The sequence below is a fragment of the Pleurodeles waltl genome, chromosome 6 (genome assembly GCF_031143425.1).
Source record: "Pleurodeles waltl isolate 20211129_DDA chromosome 6, aPleWal1.hap1.20221129, whole genome shotgun sequence".
In the NCBI taxonomy this organism is placed as follows: domain Eukaryota; kingdom Metazoa; phylum Chordata; class Amphibia; order Caudata; family Salamandridae; genus Pleurodeles; species Pleurodeles waltl.
In genome coordinates, this window is record NC_090445.1 from 1,661,738,478 (window position 1) to 1,661,764,409 (window position 25,932).

A 25,932-nucleotide genomic window follows, 5' to 3' on the forward strand; every position below is an offset into this window, starting at 1 on the left:
TCACGGATCCAATGCTGTAAGTATAAAATTGGAAAATAATTTTAGGAGGAAGCTGAAGCATCCTTTAACGCCATGGTGAATCCGGAAGATTCAGGAAAATTATATTAATACATCTATCTGAAACTCATAGAGATTGCAGTGATAGAATCTAACACTGTCCTCTTAATGGTGCAGCATACAGAAGTAATCCTCCTAAGACTATGGTGACCCTCTCTAAGTGATGTCAGAGGGGAAGAGCCCGAAGCAGCAAGCCTGTGAAACAGGGTTAGGTCAGAGTACCTCTTGTCAGTAGAGGTGTACTCACACAGAGAAGTAAGTGTCAATTGAAGGGATGCCCTCATGATGCTGGTACAAGCCAGGATGCTCTTGTCGCTGGAAATCAACTTGTCAGCAATAACAGAAGTTTTGTTCACCAGTGCTAAAACGGTCTTCCAGCTGTTAAGGATGTCTTGAGCCATACTGGAGTACTGGAGGCACATACTTCTTTTCCTGTGGATATTGTGATTCAATTTTGAACAATCGCTCTGGGCTCATACCAACTCAAATTACAGAGCGTTCCTTTCCAGTGGGGTGGTAAATCTCATGCTTATTAGATGTCACGTGGTGCGAGTTGTGAGCTACAATAACTGCTTCAGAAAACTAGCGTGAATTTATGAATTCATGAAGTGAGATAGTCATTATTATAAAGAAGGTCCAGTGATTCTAGAAAAGGCACTTTCTCATGGAAGTCTTGGTTTTGAGGTGGGTGTGCCATCTGACAATTCCAAAAGCAGAATTACATGTATCCTCTTATCCTCAGTTTTTCTTAAATAAAACATTTTAAAACATCAGCTTGTTAACACTGTCACCTTAGCATCAGAATTAGATTAGTAATGAGCTACTTGAGAAATGGACTAAGTTTTTCAAAAAAACTGTTTTCTATTTATTTTTATTTAACCTCCATTATGACTTGTGGCGATATTGCCTTATGATTTGTTAGACTCGAAATACAAAGAGTAATAATGGCTAGGATAAAAAATGACTTTATTTTTTTAGACTACCCTCATTATATATCCAAACAATATAGGTCTACATTTGTTATTCATTTTAGATAACTTTATTATTTTATTCTGCGTGATATGAAAGTAATCTAATTTGTGATGGGTGTAGTGTTGGTATGGCTTGTATTGGCTATGACTTGTCAGCCCATTTAGCTTCAGTACTTGCTGGAAACCCTTTTTCTTGTGTCATTCATGGGACAAAAAAAATCATCCTTTTTAGATGTTTCAGGATTTTTATGCTAAAGAGGAAGCTGTTGATTTGAAACTTCTTATTGAAATGCAGTAAAATATTTTTTGTGTGAAGTATATCTACTATAAGAATATAGTAAAGTCATGTTTTATTCTATGATAACTTGCTACAAGTTGTAGACTTTGCCTTTTGGGATACAAGTTTCTCTCTTTTTTCTGGAGATTTAAAATTATAATGCAATGCTCCTAACTCAAAAAATAACAAAATGAAATCAACGGTTCCAAATGGGCAGCATATATGTGTCCATCCCTTCAATCCACTTGAGGTCAATGCATTTTAAAACAATAACAATTAAAGAAAAGTTAGTATGCAGTGCTAAAAGTTGTATCCAGGGTAAGAAGACTGAACTGTTGCCATGACCCAAGGTCATGGTCAAAAATCCCAGACAAAAACTGTATGTTTTCCAGTAACGAAAGCACATTATAAAACAATAACATTTACCTAAAAATACTTCAGTTGAAGGAACGTTATGGTTGTGACGTGAAGCTTAAAAACCACTGAATTCACCAGATACAATGAGCGAAGGAACCACAACACTCTCTCCCTCGCCACACATCACCCAGAACTTCTTGTTTGATGCCAGGCAGGCTCTACAGTCAGAGCCCGTAGGCATGGCTGAAGGATGAGACTAAATAAAGCAGGACCAAACCCCGGAACACATGTCCCCGGTTACCAGCGAAGTCTTGGGGAAGGGGTGCTGCGGGCAGGCCCGTGTGACGCCGAGGGACTTCTAATTATCACTAGAAACTAAGATGGCCTTGTCGGCTCGTAGGTCTTGTTGGCCCATAATAAAAGTTGCCTTTTGTGTGTTTTTTTTTATTTTTTATATTGCATGGTTATTTTAACGGAGTTTACATGAAAAAATATTTATTTGAAACGGAAAGTGTGTTTTGATTTTGAAAGAAAAAATTGTTATATACTGCGATATATAGATAAGTTGTTTTTCTTGAAAGCAAAATATGTTTTATCATTTTTTTTAATGTTGTTTAACATTGAAAACAAGCCCTGAATCACTGACGTAGAAAAGTTAATGGGAGCAAATCAGCCATGACTTCAGAGGAGCAAAACCCATTCTCTTTGCACTTTTCTAAAAAAAACATAGCAGTGAATAACCAAGTTTTGAATACAGCAATTGCAGTTTTACACAAGGGTAATGATATACACAACATAAGAATTATCTCAGGACGGCCGGACAGTTGTCCTTTACCTCTATCACTAGAAGAAGATTCTTCCCAAAGGACAGACATCCGCTAAATTTCCCCTTGACATAGCCGCCCGACAGTCACATGAGGGAAATTAACTAAGCTGCAGCACCACACATGCTTCATGGAAGCCATCTTCAAAGTGCAGCCATGATCATTTGAGATGTGAGTGCCATCCCAAGATGTCCTCATGCTGCAGAAGTGAACTCCAGCATCTATGGAAGTGCTGGGTGCAGTTTCATGATGTGCAATGCAGAGTGTCTACTACAGTAGCGCCCAAAGACATGTCGAAGGGAGTCCCACCTTGCCCAACGTGGTCATGTTTAAGAAAGTAATAGTTCTAGGTGTAAATGTTACTTGTGTAAGCTTTCAATGAAACTGCGTTCCACAAAGTAGGATGGACATATTGCACTCTGATTGATTTGCAAACTGCTCTTCGTGATGCAGCTGATTTTCTGACTAAGTCGCATTGCAAAATGTATATTCATAGAGGGACGCAAGATCTCCTGTGTCATTAATGTTAATGAACCAGGTTTTATTTTGCAACCCTTTGCAAACAGGGGCAAGCGCATGGATGGTGGCTTGCAAGGGACAGTAAACCTCGATTTCTGTGTTCACATTCCCAACATAGCAGCATAAAAAGAAAGGTGTCGCGTGATTAAAAAATGTTGAAGTGCTGGGAGGGCATCGAGGGACCGTACAATTGATCCATGGACCACTGTTTGCTATCATTTCCGATTGACCTTTGATTGGAGAGCAAATCCCCAAACGGGAGGTTATCTTACAGGAACTTCTTCCCCTTTGTAAATCAAGTAATGCCATAACTCAGGGGTCAGTAACTGATCAGTCGTTTGTGATATTTACACCCACACCAAGCATGTTGGTACTCGTGTTTTAATACCCGATTAAGGTAGATGTATGTTTAAAAACTGCTTTTCCAGTAATTTGTTTTAAATTGTTTTAGGAACTTCCAGATAATCTGCAGGATTTCTTGTTTCCGTTGGACGCGGAGCTTGCCCAGGACATGTATGTTATTGGAGTTCAGGAAGGGTGCCCCGACAGGTAAGAAGATTACAAGTATGCACATCAATTCCATATTCTTGTAGCCTTTCCAACTTTAAGTTACATATAAATACAGAGTTACAACAACCAGTGTGTTTTATTATATGTCTATATATGGTCGTACCAATGGATGAGTGTGTTTTATTCATTTTTTTCGGTTGTTACAACACTGACGTTTTGCATTTGCAGCCCAGAGGCTTGTAAATTTCTTTCTCTTTTTGCCTGAAGACCTCTTTTTGACAGGCCGTTCTGAACATAATATGCCCATTCAAGTTAAATCACAGACGGGCTCGAACGTCTATTTAGGAACTGATTTTGGTGTTTTGTAAAGTGCTGTCAGTAGCTTTATAGTTACTTCAGAATGGTGATGATAATTACAAAAGAAACACTGTTCGAATTATGATGGGGAAGTTAGAGGATCATCAGACATGGTTTTTAATGCATCTGATTTGACTGATATGACTCCAGAGTTTGTGCAAAGGGTGTTTAAGCAAAGTCTAAAAGGTTCAGATTTCAGAAGTTTTATAAACTGCTTGTGATTGGTTCCTGGTGTTAGATTAGGGATAAGGGCATTCAATATTCTAGATCCTTGATGCTCAGGGACCTCTGTCCACTTCCCATCCCGAAGGATTGTTAATTGTTCAGTTGTGCAGTTAGTGAAAGCAGCATGACTGTTTATCACAAGGGTCAATGACTGCACAAAAAATTTCTGCAAATTTGGCACATTTTACAGACGTGATATCTGTATTCCTGTGGCTAACTTGCAGGGTGAAAACAGTTTGCTGGAGATGCAAGGTAGAAGATATTATTATGAATATAAATGATTTACCAGTTAAAAACATACATACTTTCCACCCCACTACCCTTAAAACCTAACACCTAGAAAAATACAATAAAAATGCTACTAAAATATAATAGTATGCAATAATGAAAAAAAATTAAAATGAGTTATTATATAAAATAATGAAGCATAATACAGTTATTGAATATACAATTATTTAAAACAAAACATGTACAGAATGAATAATCGGGTAGCAGTTAATAAATACCAGTTTCTAATGAAATAATTTACATAGTACTCAAATTAACCAATGATCATTTATAAATGAACTGTGGAGATATAATTATAAGGTACACTTACAATACAATACTCTTACTTGTGATAATAGATATTTAAGTGCGTTGCACCTAGATATCTGTATTCTAATTCTAACTTTGGCACTTGAGCATCAATCCTGCAATTCTAATGGAATTCTAATTTTAAGTCTCATTGTGCCTTGAATTTTAAATATGTGTAAACAAAAAAGTGACCTGCTCAGCACCAGTCACCATCATCACCTTGCTCTGCAAAAATTCCACCATCCTAAGGTACCACCATTTTTCTATGCACAGTGTTTCTGGTAGTAAGGCCTCGTATAAGAGTAACGATCTGACTGAAGCTCATGCTCCTTCTCTTAGGGATGTGTGACTTTAACTCTTTGATTCTCTACTGTTTAAACCTTCTCCTGCCTTCTGTTTTTCTTGGCCCTTTCTCCTCTGTAGATCTGCTGTCCGTCCAGCCATCTTCCTGCCTCTCCCCTCGCCACCCCTTTCTCCCTGTTGATGCACCTTCTTGCCACTTGCTTCACCCTTCTCTTCTCCTTACCGTTCTTTGTTTGCTGAAGTGAAATTGTTTTCGTAAATATATGTAACGAAAAGTTCCTGTAAAGTGCTGTCATACCTCCCAGTGCAATGGCACTGTAAACAAATATTCAAGAACATAAATCTGTAAGTAAGCATATTCATCAATTTGTAAACAGGTTGTGCTGGCACTTGGCCTCCTCATATGGAACTGAAAAGGGCCTATTTTAAATATAAATTATTTACTTTTATCTCAGATGAAATTTAGATATTCTGCTTCAAAATTATTCTTTTTGACCCACATGCTCCTGCTTCACCCATGCTGAGTAGGTATGTGCTAAGAGTAGTGTGCTTATTGTCACTGAGGCAGGGCCCCGCCTTATCTCTTAGAGTCAATGGGTTGTAGCACTGATATGTTTTGATGTTTTCAGATGATTATCTATTCAGTTAAAATATATTAATTAATTATTTATTATATTAGATGTCAGGGTATCTACTCCGCAGTAGACTCATTAGTACACACACAACATAAGTGTAGATTTCTCAATTGGAAATAAGCAGGAAAAGTAAGGAGTACAGATTGTTGCCATCCATTGTATTTGCTGAAAGGACAAAAAACTGCTTTATTGCATCTTTGCATCAGTAGTACAAAGAAATTGGAGAACTGAAATCAGCAAAAACTATAGAGATTCCTAGAGAAAGTTATCTTTGCTTTGCCATGTTTCCACAGTCATGTCTTGTCACAGGTTTTTGATCTTCTCCAAAGATAATCATCTTTTTTTTTCTTCCCAAAGAAGGGAATGGGAAATTCGGCTTCAAGAGTCACTCGGACCTCATTATGTTCTTCTGTTCTCCAATGCCCACGGGGTGCTGTACCTGTCAGTCTTCATCAGAAGAGATCTCATATGGTTCTGTTCAGGTCTGTGCTTGTTCAGTTACTGCTTAACATATTTTCGGATTTGCATTTTTGCTTTACAACCAGGACAGGAAATGGTGGTTGAGAATATTCCCAGGCAGCACACTGGATCTGGAAATTTTCTCGGCTGTGCTCCTGCGTCCCACTACATGGAACCATGCAACTGCACTTTGTCTTAGTTCCGGCCTGGAAGTTACAGAATGGAGACACATATAAGCGCCACCCCTGTTTGCAGATATCAGTTACTATTTTTCTGCACTTTCGAACATGGATCCAGGAGCTCTGCTCCCATGTTTGTTGGTTCTTGGTTGTTTTTCTATTTAAATACCAATGTAAGAGAATGATGTCCTGAGCTAAAACTATTGGGTTCCTTCACCCATTTTTTTCTGTTCAGTGCAGCACACATGCAAAGTGTGAAGTTTGTAGAAATAAAAAAAAAATCTTATTTTGTGCCTGCTTCGTGGCGGCATAATTTTTGGGGGGAGAACGGCCCTGTCTACTAATGATGGTAATTAGAAACTTGCGTCAAAAAGTATAAATATTAGTGTGTGAAGGACAGTATACCACTCCTGGATGGTCTGTTAATGCACACATTCACAAAGTTCTACTGGCAGATCTGACGGGAAAGGCATTTTCTTGTTTGAGCCCACTGTAAAGTCCCTCACCCTTTGTGAGGTAATGCTTCAATTTTTTTATAATAAAGATTTGAAACCTGCGGTTAGAAGTATCCACCAGAAGAACTAATTACTAATTGTTGGTAACGTGCTTTGTGGTGATTATTCAGTCTACATGCAGATACCTCACTGTCCTCCCTCCTCTCCATTGCATTCTGTGGAGTGGTCTCTGTTTTCTACCATCTAAAAAGGTCAGAAAATAGAGACCTGCACACAATACTGACAATTGGTTTGTGCTCCAAATCTGAGAACATGGAAAAAGTCAAGCAAGAGATCGACACCTGCGTGCATATGTGGCGCTTAAATGGGGCTCTGCTCTGTCAATGAGTAGCCAAATGGTGTCTCCTAATAAAATGTCCTATTCCAGTCTGTCGCCAGAGATATTTTAAAGGTGAGGAATCTGTGGTCAGATAGACTATCCACCAGAATGAACATTACCAAAGTTAAGTAACTTGTTCTTCTGTTGTGTTGGATTTTACTGTACACCACATTTCTAAGTACCATGCAACAACATCAGATATGATTGATGCACATACACAAGCATTAAGGATTGCATTTGCAGTCTATGTAGACAAATATGGCCTGGCAGGGGAAGTTCAGTGCCCAACAGTAGTGATACCTTACTAATGTGTATTGGGTTGCATAGATTGCAGTGACGAACCTTATTAGTTATTACATTTATAAATGCCTGTGAGATAGCTCATTGGACTGCACTCAAATCTATATACCTTGTTTTTCTTGCAGGGTCAACAGACCATTTTGTCTTGATGAAGGCAATTAAAGGAGTTCGGTTGATTGTGTAATCACTTTTGAGTGCCTAGAGACACTCAGTGTTTGGTGTGCGCTACACAAACAATATTGTGATTATTATCATCACTATTAGCTTTTAATAAAAATTATTACACACCTAGTGCCAAATGTACAAAGCCATTTAGTGGTCACAACGCTGAGGATCACTAAATCAAATGTTTTCTGACTGATAAATGGCTTCTTTAAATGTACTAAACCCGTTTAGTTATTCTGTAGCTGCTTACAAAATCACAAAATGAGTTTAGAAATGCATAACTAATTGGAATTTCGAAGTGTTGTGTTTATGGTGTCCCTTCATCATTATAATTTAGTATGCTACGTGTCAGTGGTTTGTGACTACAGTTTTGGTTGCAAACCATTGATAGTTTTTTCTTAAATACAGACCTGTTTCTTTTAAAGAAAATGGGCTTCCTTTAAAAAAATATACTTTATTCACTGACATGTGATCACTGACATGGTGGTCTACTGACCCCCGCAGGCCACCATCTCTATGAAGGCATCTAACCGGAGCAACTCACAATTTGATTATTACCCAGTCCTAATGGTAATTTTGCAAACTGACATATTATTACCTAGCCTGGTTCACACAATCTTGTTACATTTGCAAGAGGTCAATCGCACAATTTGCAACCACTTTTTATTAATCGCATCCCAAACCTTTTTGTGTAGCAGCCATTCCCGGGTGCGATAATGAGGCCTAGCACACGGGTATGATTTCCTGTTTCTCCACTGTTGTATGTTCTTTAGATGCACATGCTTGAATCTACCCCGTCCTCATGGTGGCGGTCCCACTGTGATAGTAATAAAAGTAGTGTTAAAACATCAGCATTAAGGGGGCGTGGCTACGCAGGCCAACATGGCGGCCATGTTTTAACTGGGCTCCGCAGCCTGCCATCCATCTGCCCGAATCATACCTCACTGAGTGGCCCCCGACAGTCCTAGGGGGCCGCTGGACGAGCAGTGGTGGCTGGAGGACAAGGCAGACCTGGCAGTCGCGGGAGGGAAGCAGAACCGACACAACGCGCCTTCCTGCGGTGCCCGCTTGGCCTTAAGATGGCGGGCGCCCTGTAAGGAGCTCCTGAGCCTCGGCGGCTCCTGGAGCCGGGGCGCCCTCAACGGGAGCCCTGGGGTTGGCCCCCCCTGCCTTTGGACTGCCAGTCTGGTAGCGGGGACCGGGAGGATGTGGTGGAGCCGGCCACTGCGAGGGACAGCGGCGAAGTCGACGCGATGTGGTGGCAGTGCCCACCTGGCCTTGGGATGGTGGGTGACGCAATCCCAGGCCTTGGCGGCCTCTGGGCCTGGGGTGCCTCGAGTGGGGGTGTGATCAGGGTCTGGCCCGAGTGTTGGATGAGTGTGGCGCCCTGAAAGAATGAGGGCGAGAGAGGAAGGCGGAGCGGCAGCAGCTTGGAGGTGAGGTGGAGGGGTGGCTGAAGGGGACAACGCCATCCCTGTAGCCAGTGTGGTGGAGGACGATGCTGAGGGGGCACTAGGGATTCTGAGGGGACCCCCTCCTGAGCAGGGCATTGGTGGACGGAGGCGAGGAGATCATCTGGGCCCCTGCGGACTGAGGGCTGCTTGGTCGCGGGGGGACAGGCTCGAGGTCGTGATTGGTGGCGTGGGGGCTTGGAGACTGATTTGTGGTGGTGGGGGTGGGCCTGGACATCAGTCCCAGCCTTGCGGGGCTGTCCCCCCGCTTCCTTCCTAGCATTTCTACAACAGAAGATGAGTTGGCTGTCCTCAAGCGCCAGGTCTCGAAACTCACATCTCCGATGGCTGAACTACATGAGTGAGTGGATGACGCTGAAAACCGGGCTAGGCGCAACAACTTGTGGCTGGTGGGCCTGCCGGAGGCCTTTAATGTTCCTCATTTACCTGTGGTGCTTGAGGGCCAGTTTCACACCTGGATGCCTGCAGAGAAACTGTCCTCCTGTCAGAGTCACCAGATCCTCGGGGTCTGCGCACGTTCCCAACACGTCCACCACTGAACAGCTCCAAGACTCTGATAGATAAATCACAGAGGCTAAGAGAGTTCAAGAGGGGAAGAGGGGATTAGGAAGGGAACAGCTGGGAAGGAGACCTGTAGTAAGAAAAAGGTTAGAACCCACAATATGAAAATTATATCTCCTGAAATCAATACTAGACTATGATTCTAAGCATAGTCATTCCGAAAACATGAACAATCTAAGAATTAAGTTTAAAATGACTAAGTTTCAAGATGGCCGGATACCTGTAAGGGAATCAAGATGAATTAAATGAAAAGTTTCTTATTCAAGTAATTTCCTTTACATGAGAATCAGAAAAACATTCTGACTAAATGTTAAACCAGTCATATAAATCCTTTTTTGAGAATGCATACTAGGACCATACAATATTGCATCTAGAAACTCTGATCTTCTGTGTTCTCTTAAAATGTTTCAACACAAATTGTGCATATTGTAGATTTATATATATATATATATATATATATATATATATATATATATAAAATAAACACCATAAAAGGATTGTGCACCATGAATAACACAATATGGATTCAGGAAAACAAATCACATAACTTGTCAACTCGAATATTACATGATAAATATCTTAGAATAGTGGCATACAATAAACGACATGAATTAAACTTGAGGAGAGAATCGTGCGTCTTGCCGATTTGAGTGTCACCATGTAAAATGCCAAGAAATTGTAGCACGCAATGAATATCAAAGTCAAATCATCATTAAACGAATCACGCGTCTTGCCGATTCGTAAACCACGATGTAAATGCCAAGAAATAACAGCTCACAATGAACAACAAAGTTAAAACACCATAAAATGAATCGCGCGTCTTGCCGATTCTTAAGCCACCATGCAAATGTCAAGAAATAACAGCACACAATGAGTAACTAAATTAAATCATTATGAAACGAATCATGCGTCTTGACGATTTGTAAACTACCATATAAATGTCAAGAAATGGTAGCGCGCAAGTAATCTGTTAATCATTGAAGAATTAAACCAAGAATATGAAAATTCTCGATAACGGTGTTGGGACAGTCCAACCACCGTCTTACCGCCTGGAACAATGATCACCAATGAAGGATGAAAGGCAGAAGCCGGGACAGGAGCGCAGGAAGAAGCTGCTGTTCTGCACCGGGACCTCTGAATAGTGAGCACTTGGAGCTGGGCTGGCTCCTTTTTATAGAGTCTTGGCCCAGCCCACAACCACACCCAGGCATGTTGCAGGGAAAGTCTCTAGAAGGCCCTGGAAAGGGACCACACCCTAACACACTCTGAAAGCCTGCAGCAATACATTGCAAATGAACAGCATTTGTAAGCACATTAAAAATAAGTCTTCAGGATTGAACTCTGCAATGCAAAAGGTTAAACAACAACATATCAGCACAATGCATAAATTACGTTGTTTTGAGAGTGCTGGGTTTTTGCATTCTAGTCGCCAGTAGAGCGCGTACTGCCCTGGTGTTGACACCTCCACCCTCATTATAGAACATGCGCACTGCTCACTGGCACCTCGTCATCCTGAAGATCCTGAACTTTAGGGACTGGGATGCAATCCTGCTCAAGGTCTGGACCCAGGCACACTTTCGGTACCAGAACTCCAAAATTTAGCTTTTTCCGGACTAGTCTAGGGCAGTGCAGCAAAAGCGCAGGTCTTTTGAGGCTGTTAAACAGGAACTACCTGCACTGAATCTTCGCTACTTGCTGCTCTTTCCTGCCTGCCTAAAAGTAATCTTTTAACTCAATACATATTTTTTTGATTCACTGGCATGGGAGTTGGCTGCTGAAAAACATGTCCTGAGGCTTACGGTGGGTGGAGCCCCCCTCCTGGCCCAAATATGTAGGAAGTGCTCCCGCTAGCGGAGGTCGTGAGCGGGGGCTGGGGAGCGGAAAGAATCTCCAGAGAGCTCGCCAGCACCCGAGGTGCAGGCAGACACAGCTTTGGATGCTGCCCTGGTGGCTACCCCTGCCCTTTTTGCGTCAGCAGAGGAAACGTCAATCCCCTCAGACTGATCATGGACAGGGGGAGGGGGGGTGGCCCAGGGACTGGGACCGTTATATACTGTCTTAATAGTAATAGTCAGGTTGCGCATCCGTGATTAAGGCAATGTCAAACTGTGAGGACCCCAAAAATTGATCTGTTCTACTTTGCTGGTTTGCAAAAGTGTTGGGAAAGGGTGACAGACGCTTCAAGGGTAGAAGTATGGGGTGGGGCTGTTGGGGGGTATAAGGGGAGTTGTGTTGTGTTGTTCTCTTCGTATTAACTCTTTTCCTTCTAGGTTAGAATTGTGAGTACTATCTATGCTGATCAGTTGCCTTCGAGCGCCTATGGTATTCTTTGTGCCCAGCAGCTTAGGCCCTGTGAGGGACCAGAGTTGCATTTAGTGTCAATCCACACACCAGCTCTATGTTTACGGTGCTCTCCTGGAATGTCAACGGTCTGTTAGACCGCATTAAGAGATCTACTGTCTTGCGATATATCAGGAGCTATCACTAAGTGGGTCTCCTCCAGGAGACCCACATAGTGGGGACCCAGTGTTTGTTTCTCGGTCGCTTCAGATACGACCTGGCGGATCACGCTGGTTTCTTCAGGGGCTCTAGGTGGGGGGCCCTCATGCTCCATAGGTCGCTACCCATGCTAGTAGACAAGGTCCAGACCAACCCCCAGGGGAGGTACGTCGGAGTGGAGGGTCGCCTGGCAGGCCGACAGGTCAACTTGATTTCATGCTATGTTCCTCCGCAGCTTCTGCGACCAACTCTGGGAGGGCTACACACCTTGCTGCTATCCCTCCCACAGGGTACTACCATTGTAGGAGGGGATTTCAACGTAGTCCCAGATCCTATCCGAGACTCCTCTACTGCCCCACCCCTCCCCCCGGGATGATGGACACGATCAACGTGCCTCTCGACTTGGGTGGACTCTTCAGGCCTGTGTGACGTGTGGCGGTCTTGGCACCCCCAGATGAGGGCATTCACCCACCAGTCAGCGGCTCACCTTGCAGAGGCGCAGATAGATTTGGTATGGCTCCCGGCAGTGTATCTCCTGGCCTTGACCTCAGTGCAGATTCTTGCCCGTGGTATCTCAGACCACGCGCCAGTCCTGTTGAGGTGGGGCACCCCCACACAGGACAGGACATGGTGCGGTGTTGGAGGGCGGCCCTGCGGCAGACGGGCTGGGACCGGCGTTTTACCAAGCTGACGCCCTTGTGGCAGGGCACATGGTTGCAGCAGGTGTCCTGGTTGGAGGGCTTTCAGGAGTGGGACACCATTGGGATTACCTACCAGGGGGATGTATGCAGTGGTGACCTTCTGATGTCCTTCCAGCAGCTGAAAGAGCATTACGCCCTAGCCAACACCCAACTTTTCTTCTTTCTCCAGATGGGCCATGCCCTGCCGCCAAAATTATCCCTCCTTGATCATGGCCCTCTCGAGGCAAAACTGTTGATGGGGCGCTTGGGGAAAGGTGCCATTACCCAGATCTATCGTTCCTTGCTTACTAACGCACTGGATGGCTTTGCCAAGCTGCGGGACTGGTGGACAACTGTGGTGGGAGAGCTGGATGAGGACGATTGGAGGGAGGCATGCCTTGCGCCCAGGAAACTGGCTATATCCGCCAGATTGAGGACGATCCAGATAAATTACTTCCATATAACATACCTGTCCCCACAGCACCTGCGACGATATGCCTGGCGAACCTCCCTGGCTGCCTGAGATGTGGCCATCTGGAGGCACACCTACTGCACGTAGCCTGGGAGCGCTCTGGATGCGTCCCTTCTGGGTGGGGTGGAGTGGGAGATCTCTTAGGTCCTTGGGCATTCGATTGGGTTGAATATGAGGGTGACGCTGTTGGGCCTTCTGGAGGAGTTGGGGGACCAAGAGCTGATTGAATATTTGTTGGGGTTGCGTGTCTGGTGGCCAAAAGAGCAATTGCACAGCTCTTAGGAAGCCCGTGGTGCTGTTGATCTCGAAATGGTGAGCTCGGGCAGACTGGTGCCCTCAACTAGAAAAGCCAATCTATGAGGTACGTGGCTGCCCCCCAAAATATGAGAAAATCTGGGGCAAAAGGCGGGCCCACTGGGGGTTGCATATTTGTGTAGTGTTACTATGTTCTGGTTGGGGAGGAAGAGAGTGTTATCAATTGCAAGAACTGTATTGACCTGCCTTAGTCAATGGTGCTATCATGTACTCACTGTCATGTTCTTTACTTTTAAACAAAATAAAATTGGCTATAAAAAAAAAAACATCAGCATTAAAACCCCATTAGAAACAATAGACATTGGTAGCCAGTTCACATTGTTTTAACACATCTAAACTTTAGCCAGTCAGAGCAGAGACCCTGAATCACCAATCCCCTTCAGAGTCACCATACCTCAGATTTCTTACAGCACATCATGTGTTAGGGAGTCTCCCTGAGCTCTGCTCAGTCGCAGTGTTTCAGATCTCATGATCTTTTGACCTGACATCTCTCAGGTCGGTTTTCAAACCTCCAGTCAACAGCTGAAGTACAGTTTGTTGGCATTATTCCCCTTTTTGACTTTGTCTGAGCGTTCCAAAGAGTTTTTTCAGGCCTTTTAAGTCCTGTGGGAAATCAAGGCTCTTTTCCGAGGACCCTTACGAGGAGTGTTTGTACTGCCTGTACCCTCAGCACAAGCCTGTGGGCAAGTACGGTTACACTTTTTCATCGAGGACCCTCAAACATTGTGAGGCCAGACTGCTTCTTTGCCTCCACAAATCCCAGTCTGAAACTGAGTCTGACGGTGAGGAAAAGGGCATTCTTCCTCAAAGATGCGAAAAATGAGGGCTTCTCTGCATCTGGCAAGGACTCTAAGAGGGTTATATCTCATAGTAGGAAGGCCAGTGTCGTGTTGAGAAGCAAGAAGCATGCTGGTCCTTCTACCTCTCACAGAATATCTGGCTCTTCACCTTCATCTGCCCCTATTACTCCATTCAGGGAGCCATTGACGAAGAAAATACACCCGTCAACGAGAATCATCCAGTCAACGACTGCTTCGTCAGCAGTGAGGGAGGCGTCCCATGTTTGCTCTTCTATACTGGCGACTACGGTGACCTCTACTATGCCGACAATTAGGCCAGCGAAGACCATATCTTTGTCCTCAACAAAGGCATGCGCCTACAAAGTCGACGAGACTGTCACAGACGGCATGGATTTCAACAACAGCTCAGTCGACGCCCTTGGATACATCCCGAGCCCTTCCATCAACAAGAATACCATCCAAGGCTACATTGACCAGCAACCTGTGGAAGGGGAAAACCCCTTAGACTCGGTAGGGAATCACCCAGAATAGAACAAATACATAGCAACACTACCTCCTTCGCCTACTCAGCCTCCATCGGATTCTCTGCCAGCTGCCATTGGTGGCTTTCTTGACATTCTGGAAAGAGCATCCAAGCATTTCAATCTACCTCTCCTGCCAAAGCAAAACAAATGTTTTCTTTATGATTGTGAGGATACTGCTCAGCGTACTGTGGGATCTATTCCCATGGTGGACTACATCTGTCAGTAGGGGTTGAAATTGATAAAAACACTGGCTTCAGTTGCTGCTGTCGTTCCAGAGCTGGACAAGAAATATAAAGCTCCTGAAAGTTCACCAACTTGCCTTATGTGTCAGCTTCTACCCAATTCTGTAATAATGCAAGCAGCCCAACGACAAGCTAAAAAGTCTTCTTCACCTTGCACTGCCCCTCCATATATAGAGGGTCGCAGATTAGGCAACATGCCACGCTGGCCATCCTGGGGAGATATCACTGTCAGATGTGGTCTCTTACATGTCAGCGTTCCTAGAATATCTTCCGGAGGACAAGAGGTCATAGGCTCGAGAGATACCGATGGAAGGGAAAAAAGCCTCCTCAGAAATTATAGACGCAGCCATGGCCATGGACATCTCCTTTACTGCCTTCTGACAGATGACCGGAGCAGCCATCTTGCATCGCATAAGGTGGGTGAAAGCAACGCCAATTCACCCAGAAGTGCAGGCAGAAATCCTGGGCATTTCCCCTTGATGGGGAAAACTTGTGTGGAAAACATGCAGATACCGAGATTGCTCGTTCTCTAGGCACCTTACAGCAGTGGCGATTCCAGTCCTTTTGAGGGGGCATAGGACAATTTAACTCTCAAGTCAACCCTACTCCCAACAAGGTTTTTGACCATCATACTCTTCTCAGCAAACGTACAGGAAAACCACAGCATCCTCCTACTCTAAGCAGTCAATGCATAGACATCCTCCGGCTGGAGGAAAGTCGCAGGATGATTCTAGAAGACAATGATGTGTTACAGACACCGGTCACCTCAGTCCCACATCATCAGTTTGGAAAGCCGCTCTCCAAATTTTACAGCAGCTGGAAAAGCATCCCTTCTGACAAATGGGTGTTAGACATAATCCAGCACAGTCAGATTTTGTTCAAAAGCCTCCAAATTTCCCTCCATGCAGTTCATCGTATTGCCTACTCTCCCTTTTAAAGGAGGACATTTGCTTATTTCTCTCAAAAAATGCGATAGAGGCGGTCCCATTTTGTCACTGCAACCTGGGGTTTTATCTCAAAATGTTCCTCATCAAAAAGAAGTCCGGAAAGTGGGGGCAAGTGATGGATATAAGGCTCAAACAGTAAACAGCTCTTCAGGATGTTCTCCCTTCAGGAGATTCTGCAGCTAGTAGATACATGGGATTACATGACTTCCCTGTACCTGGTGGATGCGTATTTCCATATTCCAATCCACTTGAAGCACAGAAAGTTCCTACGGTTTAAGGTGGCAGGGTGCCATTACCAGTTCAAAGTCCTTCCATTTGGGCTCCGGTTGGTTCCCAGAGTCTTCAGGAATTGCATGGCTCCGGTGGCAGCATTCCTGAGAAGTTCAGGGCACCAGGTTTTCCCGTACTTGTATGATTGGTTAATAAAATGACACACTTATCAGTCGGCAGGAGACTCAGCTTTAGTCTGTCTATGGCTTATCAAATCTCTAGGCCTCCAGCTGAACAAGTAGAAATTGTCCCTAAGTCCATCCAGAAAGACTGTTTTTCTTTGGGCAATTCTGGATGATACGAAGGTGGCCAAGGATTTTTCCAACCTCAGACAGAATTCATCATCTCAAATCAACCACAGCATCCCTCTCAACAAGAAGGTTCACTTCTGTGAGAAAATACAACTCCATGTTGGGGATGAGGTCATTCTGCATCATGTTGATTCCAAACTGTTGTTTTCACATGCTTCCATTGCAGAAATAATTAGACAATTAGTGCATTCAGTGTCAAGGCACTTTTGAGGACACAATTGTGATTACATCTCAGATGACGTTGGCAATGTCTTGGTGGATGAACAAAGACAATATCTCTCAGGGTAACTCATTTGTTTATGTACAGGCCCATATAATGATGACAACGGACTCCTCATTAGAAGGCTGGGGAGATCACTTGCATGACTTTGATGTTCATGGAAAATGGACCATTCAGGAGGCTTTGTCACACATAAACCTTCTAGATTTGAAAGCAGTTTTCCTAGGCCTTCAGGCTTTCCTACCCAGGATCCGCAACTCTTTGGTCTTGGTGAAAACATAAAACTATACATCCATGTTTTATCTTACCAAACAGGGAGGAACACGATCACAGGTACTGTCTGCGCAAGCACAACAGATATGGGAATGGTTACTAGCCAACAACATCACCTTGAAAGTAGAGCATGTTTCAGGGGTACAGAATGAATGGGCGGATACCTTAGACAGGACAAACAAACAGTGGCACAAATTGGAACTCAATCAACTGCTCCTAATGCAGGTTTTTCAGCGTTGGAGTTTTCCAAATCTGGATGTCTTTGCTACACTGCGCAACTAGAAGTGCAACTTGTACACCAGCAGGTACCCTCAGCTGGGTTCTTGGGGTCACGCATTCTACCTAGCATGGACAGGAATGTTCGTGTGTGCCTTCCGCCATTTCTGCTCATCCCTAATGGCTTTCACATGATGAAGCAGGAACCTTGCATTCTCATTCTCATAACCCCAGCGTGGCCAGTGCAGTTTTGATTCACCGAGTTCTTTCGCTATTGGAGTGCCTGCATATTCAGTTCCAACCATTGGAGGATCTTCTATCGATGAAAGAGAGACAAGTTCTACATCCACAGATTCTCTCTCTCAAATTGTCAGCTAGGCTCCTCACGACAATGAGTTTAGGACTGAGGGCCTGATTTAGATCTTGACAAAGGTAATACGCCGTCAAATATGCGACGGATATCCTGTCTGCCGCATTACGATCTCCACAGGATATTATGGGATTGTAATATGGCAGACGGAGTATCTGTCATATTTGTGACCGAGTAATCCCCTCTGCCAGGATCTAAATCAGGCTCTAAGTCTTTCCGAGGATCACATTGATACTCCAAAATGCTCGTGCTGCATCCACAAATAAATGTTGCTCTGCAAAATGAAAGGTTTTGCTCCACCCTCTCTTATCTACCCCAGAGCAGATTCTTTTGTATCTGCTACAGCTAGCAAAATCAGGGATCACTCACTCATCTGTTAAAGTCCATCTGGTGGCTATATCCAGATTCAGGAGATGTGTAGGGAAACTGTCATTATGGTCCAACAGGCTGGTGAAAGAGTTCATGTTGAGCCTATTTAAAGTTTATCCTCCAGTAAAACCTCCTCCTATGGTATGGCAGCTAAACACAGTCTTATCTCAGCTCTAGAGCTCCTTTTGAACCAATCCGTAAGACTGACTTGAAATATCTGTTTAAAAATTAGCTTCTCTTTTGGCTCTTACCTCTGCGAGGAGAATAAGTGAAATCCAAGCCTTACCAATTCAAGAACTATATTTACTATTTCGGGACAATAGAATGATTCTTCGAACTAACCCTAAATTAATCTCGAAGTTCCAACATCTTTCCATCTAAATGAGACCCTCATTTTATTGACATTCTTTAGTAAACTGTTTTCGCTAGGGGAGAGACCCTTGCATTCTCTTGACGTCAGACGCTGTCTTCGATTCTACCTCGAGAGAACCAAAGCTTTCAGAAAATCTGACCAACTCCTGATTTCTTTTGCATCTCCAAGGAAAGGACTAGGTCTGTCACAAGTAGGTATTGCTCGTTGGGTGCCTGTAAACATCATCCTTCTGTCACAAGAAAGCAGGAAGCCATTGATCTGCCAAGGGGCAGACGCATTCTGTGCAAAACGTTGCTGCTTCTTCAGCCCTGTTCGCATGAGTATCGTTGCCCGACAGGGCTGCAATGTGTATTAATGCCCACACCCTCATGAAGCACCCCTGCCTGGATTCTTGGAGAAAAGCACATGTGGCAGTTAGGCTGCGCCAAGGGGCTGCTTTCATAAGGTATGCAACATTGCGTTTTGTTCATTTACCTTTTTGTGTATGATCTCTTTCTCTCTCTTTCCCTCTCCTTCTCTATCCCCATCTCTCTCTCTCTCATGCTCTCTCCCCTTTCTTGTGGCTTTTTCAGGTAATGATTCTAGTATCCTCGTGTTGAATTCACATTTAAGAATTTAATAGGTATGTATTAGTTATTTTTTTTATCATGGTAGGATATTTTTCATTACCAGCCTCCCCGATTCACTCGGTACTGCTTACTAGTCTGATTCAAGCAAGTGAATCTATGAAAGATACAATACTGTAGAAAAAAAACAAGTTACTTACCTGTACACTGTGGTTCTCCAGTATTGATATCTTTCATAGATAAACATGCAACCTCCCTCCTCCCCATTAAGGCTCATTAATTTCTTACCTCTTTTTTTCCAGGTATTATACTTCTGCTCAAAATCTGAGGTATGGTGGCTCTCAGGGGATGAGTGGTTCAGGATCTCTGCTCTGATGGGTTGAAGTTTGGATGTTTAAAAATAATGTGAATTGACTACCAATGTCTATTGTTTTCAGTGGGGTTTTAATTCTAATGTTTTAATACTGCTTATGTTTCTGTTATTGTGGTATTCCTACCACGAGGACAGGGAAGATTCAGGCATGTAAATTTATGAAAGACATCATTACTGGAGAACCACAGTGTACAGGTAAGTAAGTTGAATCCAGTTTTTGTACATCCGATCCCTAAACCATGTTGTGTATTTTTCATCATTAATAATTGTACTGTTTAGGATTAAACATTGTTGACATCTTTGTGGTCATTTGCCTGAATAACAATTTTTTCTTGGTGTTTTTTGACATCACAATTGTTTTGAATTAGATTCTAGGTGTCGTCCCTTAGGCTTTTAATTCAGGCTTTCGATATTTAACAAAAAACAATGCTTGAAGACAGCATGCCTTCGGAAAACTGCTGTGAGCTACTGTAGTAAAGTAGATGTTCACACTACTAGAAGTATCTCTGGATGTACAGTGAACTTTAGTTAAAAAAAACATTGATAGAAAAAAACAGCTGATTGAAAGTATTTGTTCGAAAAACTGTTCTAAACGTTTTGTAGCGAAAATACATTTTAATTAAACTATAGTGGTGTGAAAAAGAAAACACAACCTCTTACGATAGTTTGGATATTAAGACATATCCAGCCTTCATCTTGTCATCAACAAGTCCTGAAAAGCAGATAAATCTAATCTTGTCCCGAAACTTTTTAAGTAGCATCAGTTGTCAAATGCCATAATGAGGCTTAGCACACTGGTATAATTGACTGCCCCTCTTAAAGTGGTGGGGTTTAAACCATATCAACATTGTCAGAAACAGATGTCTTTACCACAAGAGGCCAAGCTTTTCTTGGCCCAGGCTTGTAACAAGACACCCAAATGGTTTCCTTCCTGACCTTCAGGTAAATATCCTAATAGGGAACTGCTGCCAAGGGATTCTCACTTTCAAAGCAAAGAAAAATTAAAATATACAAGATGAACCAAAGCAAGAAGACCCTACTTCTTCTAATCATAGGAAATAGTGCCACTCTGACCACCTGTCGAAGTTCATTCCGTTTTTTTTTGACAAAGCTATTGCCCATTCTCAGGTGAAGTTTTTTTGGCAGACCACATTTGACCTTGTCAGGTCTGCCACTCCTTCTTCTGGGCCCCTTTCTGGTCCCCAAGCTCATGCCAGACCTCTTGAGCCCAGCAGCTCATCGGCTCTGGCCACAATGCCACCTCACTGCATCTTCACAGGCTCTGGCCTCCGCGTCACATCTGCAGAAGCCACACTTTTGAAATTGTCCTGCTGCAACTCCCATAGTTGTGTTCTGTTCCTCCCCAGCTCTTGAACATGGAGGACATTGTCAGAATGGCTAGACAAAAGGCAAAAGCATCCTTTGGGAACTGGCCACTTACTGACACTATCCCTAGACAACAGAGTCTTGGATGCTTCTGTTTCTTTCATGGGAGTGGAGGATTGAAGGGTTGCCAGCAGCAACAGAAGCTTCAGTCCAACCCTTCAGCCAGAAGCTCTGCTGTGCAAAGCCACATCTGTTCGCCCACCCTCAATTGTCAACTTTAGGTCTGGGAAAGGGTCTCCCGCTTTCTGGTTCTGCAAGAGTCTAACACCATGGACCAGTGGGTCGCTGAAATCCATCTGCAGGTATCCATCCTTACCTTTGCAACCCCTCTTCTGGAATACCTCAAGGCTGTCAGGAAGTGTTCCAATGCCAGTGCCTTTATTTTGGAGGCAGAAGTCCTGGCCATGTTGAAGAGAGGTCATTAAAGATTTGCCAATGGATGCGAGTTTTCCCCATCTACCTCATAGTGCCAAAGAAGGATAGGGCCCTCAGACGCATTTAGAGGTACATGTTCCAAGCGTTCCTTGTCTGTTGGCACAAGTTCAAGATGCTGTCTTAAAGTCACTTCCTCTTGGCTTTGAACTCGCAGAACTGGATGGTGTCCCTGGACCTAAACAATTTCTGTTTTACACATATCCATGTATTAAGGAACTCGAACAACTGACTGATGAAGGTGTTTTCTCCTACTTCGTATCAGACCACTCAACGTACTCTGGCCCTGCTTCAACTTCATCTTTTGGTCATCAGTCAGCAAAAGTTTCATCTCGCTCTTAGCATCTGCTCTTCATGGGTACGGTTCTGGTTGGAAGCTGCATGAAGGCTTTTCCTCTTCAGAGGATTTTGAAAAACCTGAATATTTATTTCGGACTCCAGTGCCTGTTCCTCTCCTGCAAGTACTCTCTCTTTTGGGGAAATGGGCTCTTATATCTTCCTGGCACCCTTTGCTGGTGGAGGATGAGGACTTTGAGACCACATCCGGGCAGTCTCTCTACTTGAATGAAGATTTTCATCTTATTTCTCCAGATCTTGGTGTGTGGATGTGTCCCTATGATCCCATAGAGGTCTCTTGTTTCTGCCTCCTCTCACGTAGGCCAGTGTGGTGACACATTCTGCCTCTTTGGGCTGGGATGACCATAAATAGGAACTCCACCCTAAAATGAGGCACATGAAGGCATATTCAACAGACAAATGAGTTACTTATCTTTGATAACTCTGTTTCTGTTGATATTGTATCACCCTACAGATTCCTCACCTCCATCCCTCCTTCCCTTCTCAGATAATGCTTGTCTTGGTAAGGTTGAAAGGTATTTAGTTGTTATTTTTCTGGTATTATATAGTCTTCTGTCATTAAGCTTGTTTGATTAATCTCCAAGGCCTCGTGAGAGGAAAAAAAGAGCAACAACTGACACCATTGGCCCGGACTGCACCATAAGTAAACTAGTGTGTTCATTTTTGGGGCATACAGAGTCGCAAAGGAGTTGTCTGGCTCTTCTTGGCAGTGATGGAGAGCTACTGTGGGGAGAAAAAGTTTCCAGATCTAGTCTGGTGTGTAGGAATATTCATAAGCAAAGGCATATGCAGTAAGATATATTGATTATCCACAAGAAAGAGCCTGACCGAAGATAAGTAACTTAATCTTTTGGTCATAGTCCTTTTGCATGTTCTGCATTTGGCTAAGCTTTTGCAGTTAGACAGATGGCCACAGGGAATGCAGGGGCTACTGGGCCCAACTGTGGTGGTTGAGGCCTTTTACTCCTGCTGTCCATGAGCACGACTTACTATGGATTCTGAGTAACCGGCCCATGTACCATTTCAGCTCCTAACCTTCTGGGTTAGTGTGTTCTGAGCAGTCCAAGGCTCTTGTGGGGGTAGGTGTGGATAGAGGACAGTGAACATGGGCTAACATCTCAAAACGTGCACAGTACCAGTGATAAATCATTGTCCAGCCAAATACTCTACTTTATAGAAAAGTATTTTATTTTTAACGCTATCCAGCACGAAGGAGAAATACAACATTCACAAACAATTACACAATTTCCTTGAGTTTGAGGTTCTAGTGTTTCTGTGGCGATTCCAAGTCTCACCCCCTGCTCACGTTAGCAATAGTGGTTATTTCCCATTCACTATTGGTAACATCCACTTCACTAGTAGTCCAAGTCTCAAGAGTCCACTTTGACTTTGATTTAAAGTCAGTAGTGTTCCAGCGCTATTGCACTGTCTTTGGCAACAGGTTCCCCTGGTGCAGACAGGCTCGAAATCAGTTGTGCTCCCTCTGGCAGGTGTGAAGCAGTTCTGGAGTGTACCCTGTCTGGGGTGCTTGGAGCTGCTGCAGCTGATTTCAGGTGAGTCGGCCACACGTGGCTGAGGCAGATACACTCAGCAGATGCAGAGTCCGTCACTTGCAATCGTGCTCCCAAAGCTACCAGAGGCTTTCTTCCCCTCCTCCTACAGGGTAAGTCTCTGGTTCCTCTCCTTGTAGGGGGTAGCTGCGACAATTCTGTCTTGGGTCCCTCGTCTGGGTGATGGTGCACAGGTGCTCTCACTGTGCCTTCACTTCTCCGGTGGGGGGTGGCAGTTATTGATGCTTCTGGTATCCCTCTCTGGCATACCCAGTCAACGTATTTTACAGCACATGGGCTCCTGCCCGATCAGCATGGTGAAATATTTTGCGATGGCTCCTCCTGGCATATGAGGTCGCCTCCCGCTACCACGCAATGCTACAGTCCTTACTGCATGGCTTTCTTTTTTTACGGCAGCCCCTCCTGTCATACAGGGTAACCAACTCTCCACTGCGCACGGGCTCCGGTCCAATTGGCTCAGCACAGCACATGGCTCAATTCGTGGGGGGCCTCTCCTAGCTTACCGGGGTTGCTGACGCTGTCATGCACACGGGCGGCAATCCAATCGATGCAGCAGGCTTTTCTTCATACGTCACACTTGGAGTCCACTCTACAGGGCTTCCCACTAGACCTCACTGGAATGCGTCCCCTCCAATGCTCTCCAGTTCTTCACCGGGCCCACTGGTCTTGGCAAACAGGCAGACACTGGTTCTCTACATGGTCTTGAATTCCCTAGTTGATATCCCCTCACCCAGCAGGGAGACTAGCAGGATTAGACCCATCTGGCTGCTTGACAGATGACAATTTCTTGGGGTCTAAAACTCCCTTTTTAGTCAATTTCCAGACACCAACTGTAATTAGGCTCTGAGTCTTGAAGATCCATGTTGGAGGTCTTGAATTGTACAGGGGCAGCCTGGCTCTTTCCTCCCCAGTATGTGCCTCCCCCTGCTTACAGGAATGCAGCAATGCACAAATCTGTCTGGGGGTGAGGGGGATTTCCCTACCTCCTGTCCATGCTTCACCATGCAGGCCTCCCAAAATAGAATCCAAGGCCCTTAATGTATTGTACCATACACATGCACACAGTGCATGTATGCTGCATACACACATTGCACAGTACTGTATCCTCTTTATACTGTACCACTCGTAGGCACACGAGTGTAACATGCACTCACTGCACAACACTGTATTCTTCATGTACTGTAGCACTCTCAGGCACATATACACCCAGCATATGCATTTAATAGGCACACGCTGCACCCTTCAAGTCTTGTACCACTCAAGGTACACCTCCACCCAGCACCTGCATTCAACCTGCATGCACTGTACAGCACTACATCCTTCATGTACTGTACCACTCATAGGCACACAAATATCCAGCACCTTCATTTGGCATGTCCTCACTGTGCAGTACTGCAGTATACCTGTATTGTACTTTTCCCAGGCACACAAGTCCATGGCAAATACACCACTTCTCCACTTTGAGAGCATATGTCCAGAGGAGATTGTGCCAGAAGCCATGTGGTTCACCTAGCTGCTAATGTGGAAAAGCAGGACGTGCAGCAATGTCTTTTCTTTTTGATACAAGTGGTTTTCTCTTGGATACCCTTCAGGGAAGCAGTTGTTTGCATTCCTAATGTTAGAGTTAAGAATTCTCAAAGTTCATCATATTTACAAAGGCCTGTGGTTCGCTGGAAATAGCTGTAGTATTACTTGTGATTTCTAGAAGTATCATATGGTCTGCTTTTGGGATAAATTCTCTGGGACACCCACTCCTGGCTACATTTGCAACTGCCTTTAGCTTTTTTAAATGGTGATAAACTCTCTTTGAGAACCTACTAAGCAATGAGTACTTCAGACAGTCACACTATTGGATGTAGACCAGGTTGCTCACTGTTCTGTAAACGTACTTTCCCTTTGCACTGTGCCCTCATCACTATATGGAAAGTTGTCTGCACATCTTGCTTATGTTTTATGTCATACCACATACTGACAAATACGTCCTTGGAAATGTTTCCCTATGTATGCCTGATTCATGTTTACCTATATAATGAGCATAAGTGAGTTTTCTGTGTGCATTTGTGCCTGGATTTAAGTACCCTCAGCATGTGATTAATAGAAATAATGTTAAAAGCTAGCTTCTTGTTTTTTAATATTAAGACGTTTTTGATTAATTGCTCTGCTTCAAATATGATAGTATTAGACCTTCTATTTTATAGATGCAAAACGAGTGTTGAGAAGCAGTGGACAGCTTTACAGAAAGATGATGTGAGCTACATGAAATCTGTTTATCAACATTACAATGGGACTATGGTCCGTGGTAGTTTATCATTTTAAGGTTTATATAGATACAGATTTTCCTCGCACATTTAAGGAGAATACAGAACATATGGCATATGCCAGCAAGAGAAGGAAATCGGGGTAAAGTATCTGTGTTGGACAGGGTCCGCAGGGTGCACATACTTTTTTAAATGTCTGCATAACATTTTCTGCATGGTCCAGTATCCCAGTACGTTGGTGCCTGGGAACTTTAAGTTCCTAAAGATATTGCACAAGGGAATGGAGCACATGTGATGGAGAAGAGGAGAAAATTTCAGACTATGTAGCTTGAGGAGATTTTTTTTTTTTTTTTGTTTTACTTTTATTTGCATATTTTCCATATTTGCTTGGATTTAGGTTGAGTGGGTATGTTTGACCAATAGAGTTCACTGGTATATAATGGATGTTTGAAAGGCTTGTGTTTGTGAATTGCACAATATGACTTGAAGAGTATAAAGATGGAGTGTGTCATGGTTGATCACTTTAG

General features: G+C 43.8%; 1 protein-coding gene across 2 annotated transcripts in view; it reads left to right on the forward strand.

The window, feature by feature from the left end:
- INPP5E (inositol polyphosphate-5-phosphatase E) overlaps nt 1-25,932 on the forward strand; it is a 238,358-nt gene that overhangs the window by 76,986 nt on the left and 135,440 nt on the right. For both annotated transcript variants that reach the window (XM_069241603.1, XM_069241604.1), the window contains exons 4-5: nt 3,457-3,554; nt 5,969-6,093. In XM_069241603.1, coding sequence (XP_069097704.1) covers nt 3,457-3,554; nt 5,969-6,093 — 223 coding nt within the window. The remainder of the gene's footprint in view (nt 1-3,456; nt 3,555-5,968; nt 6,094-25,932) is intronic.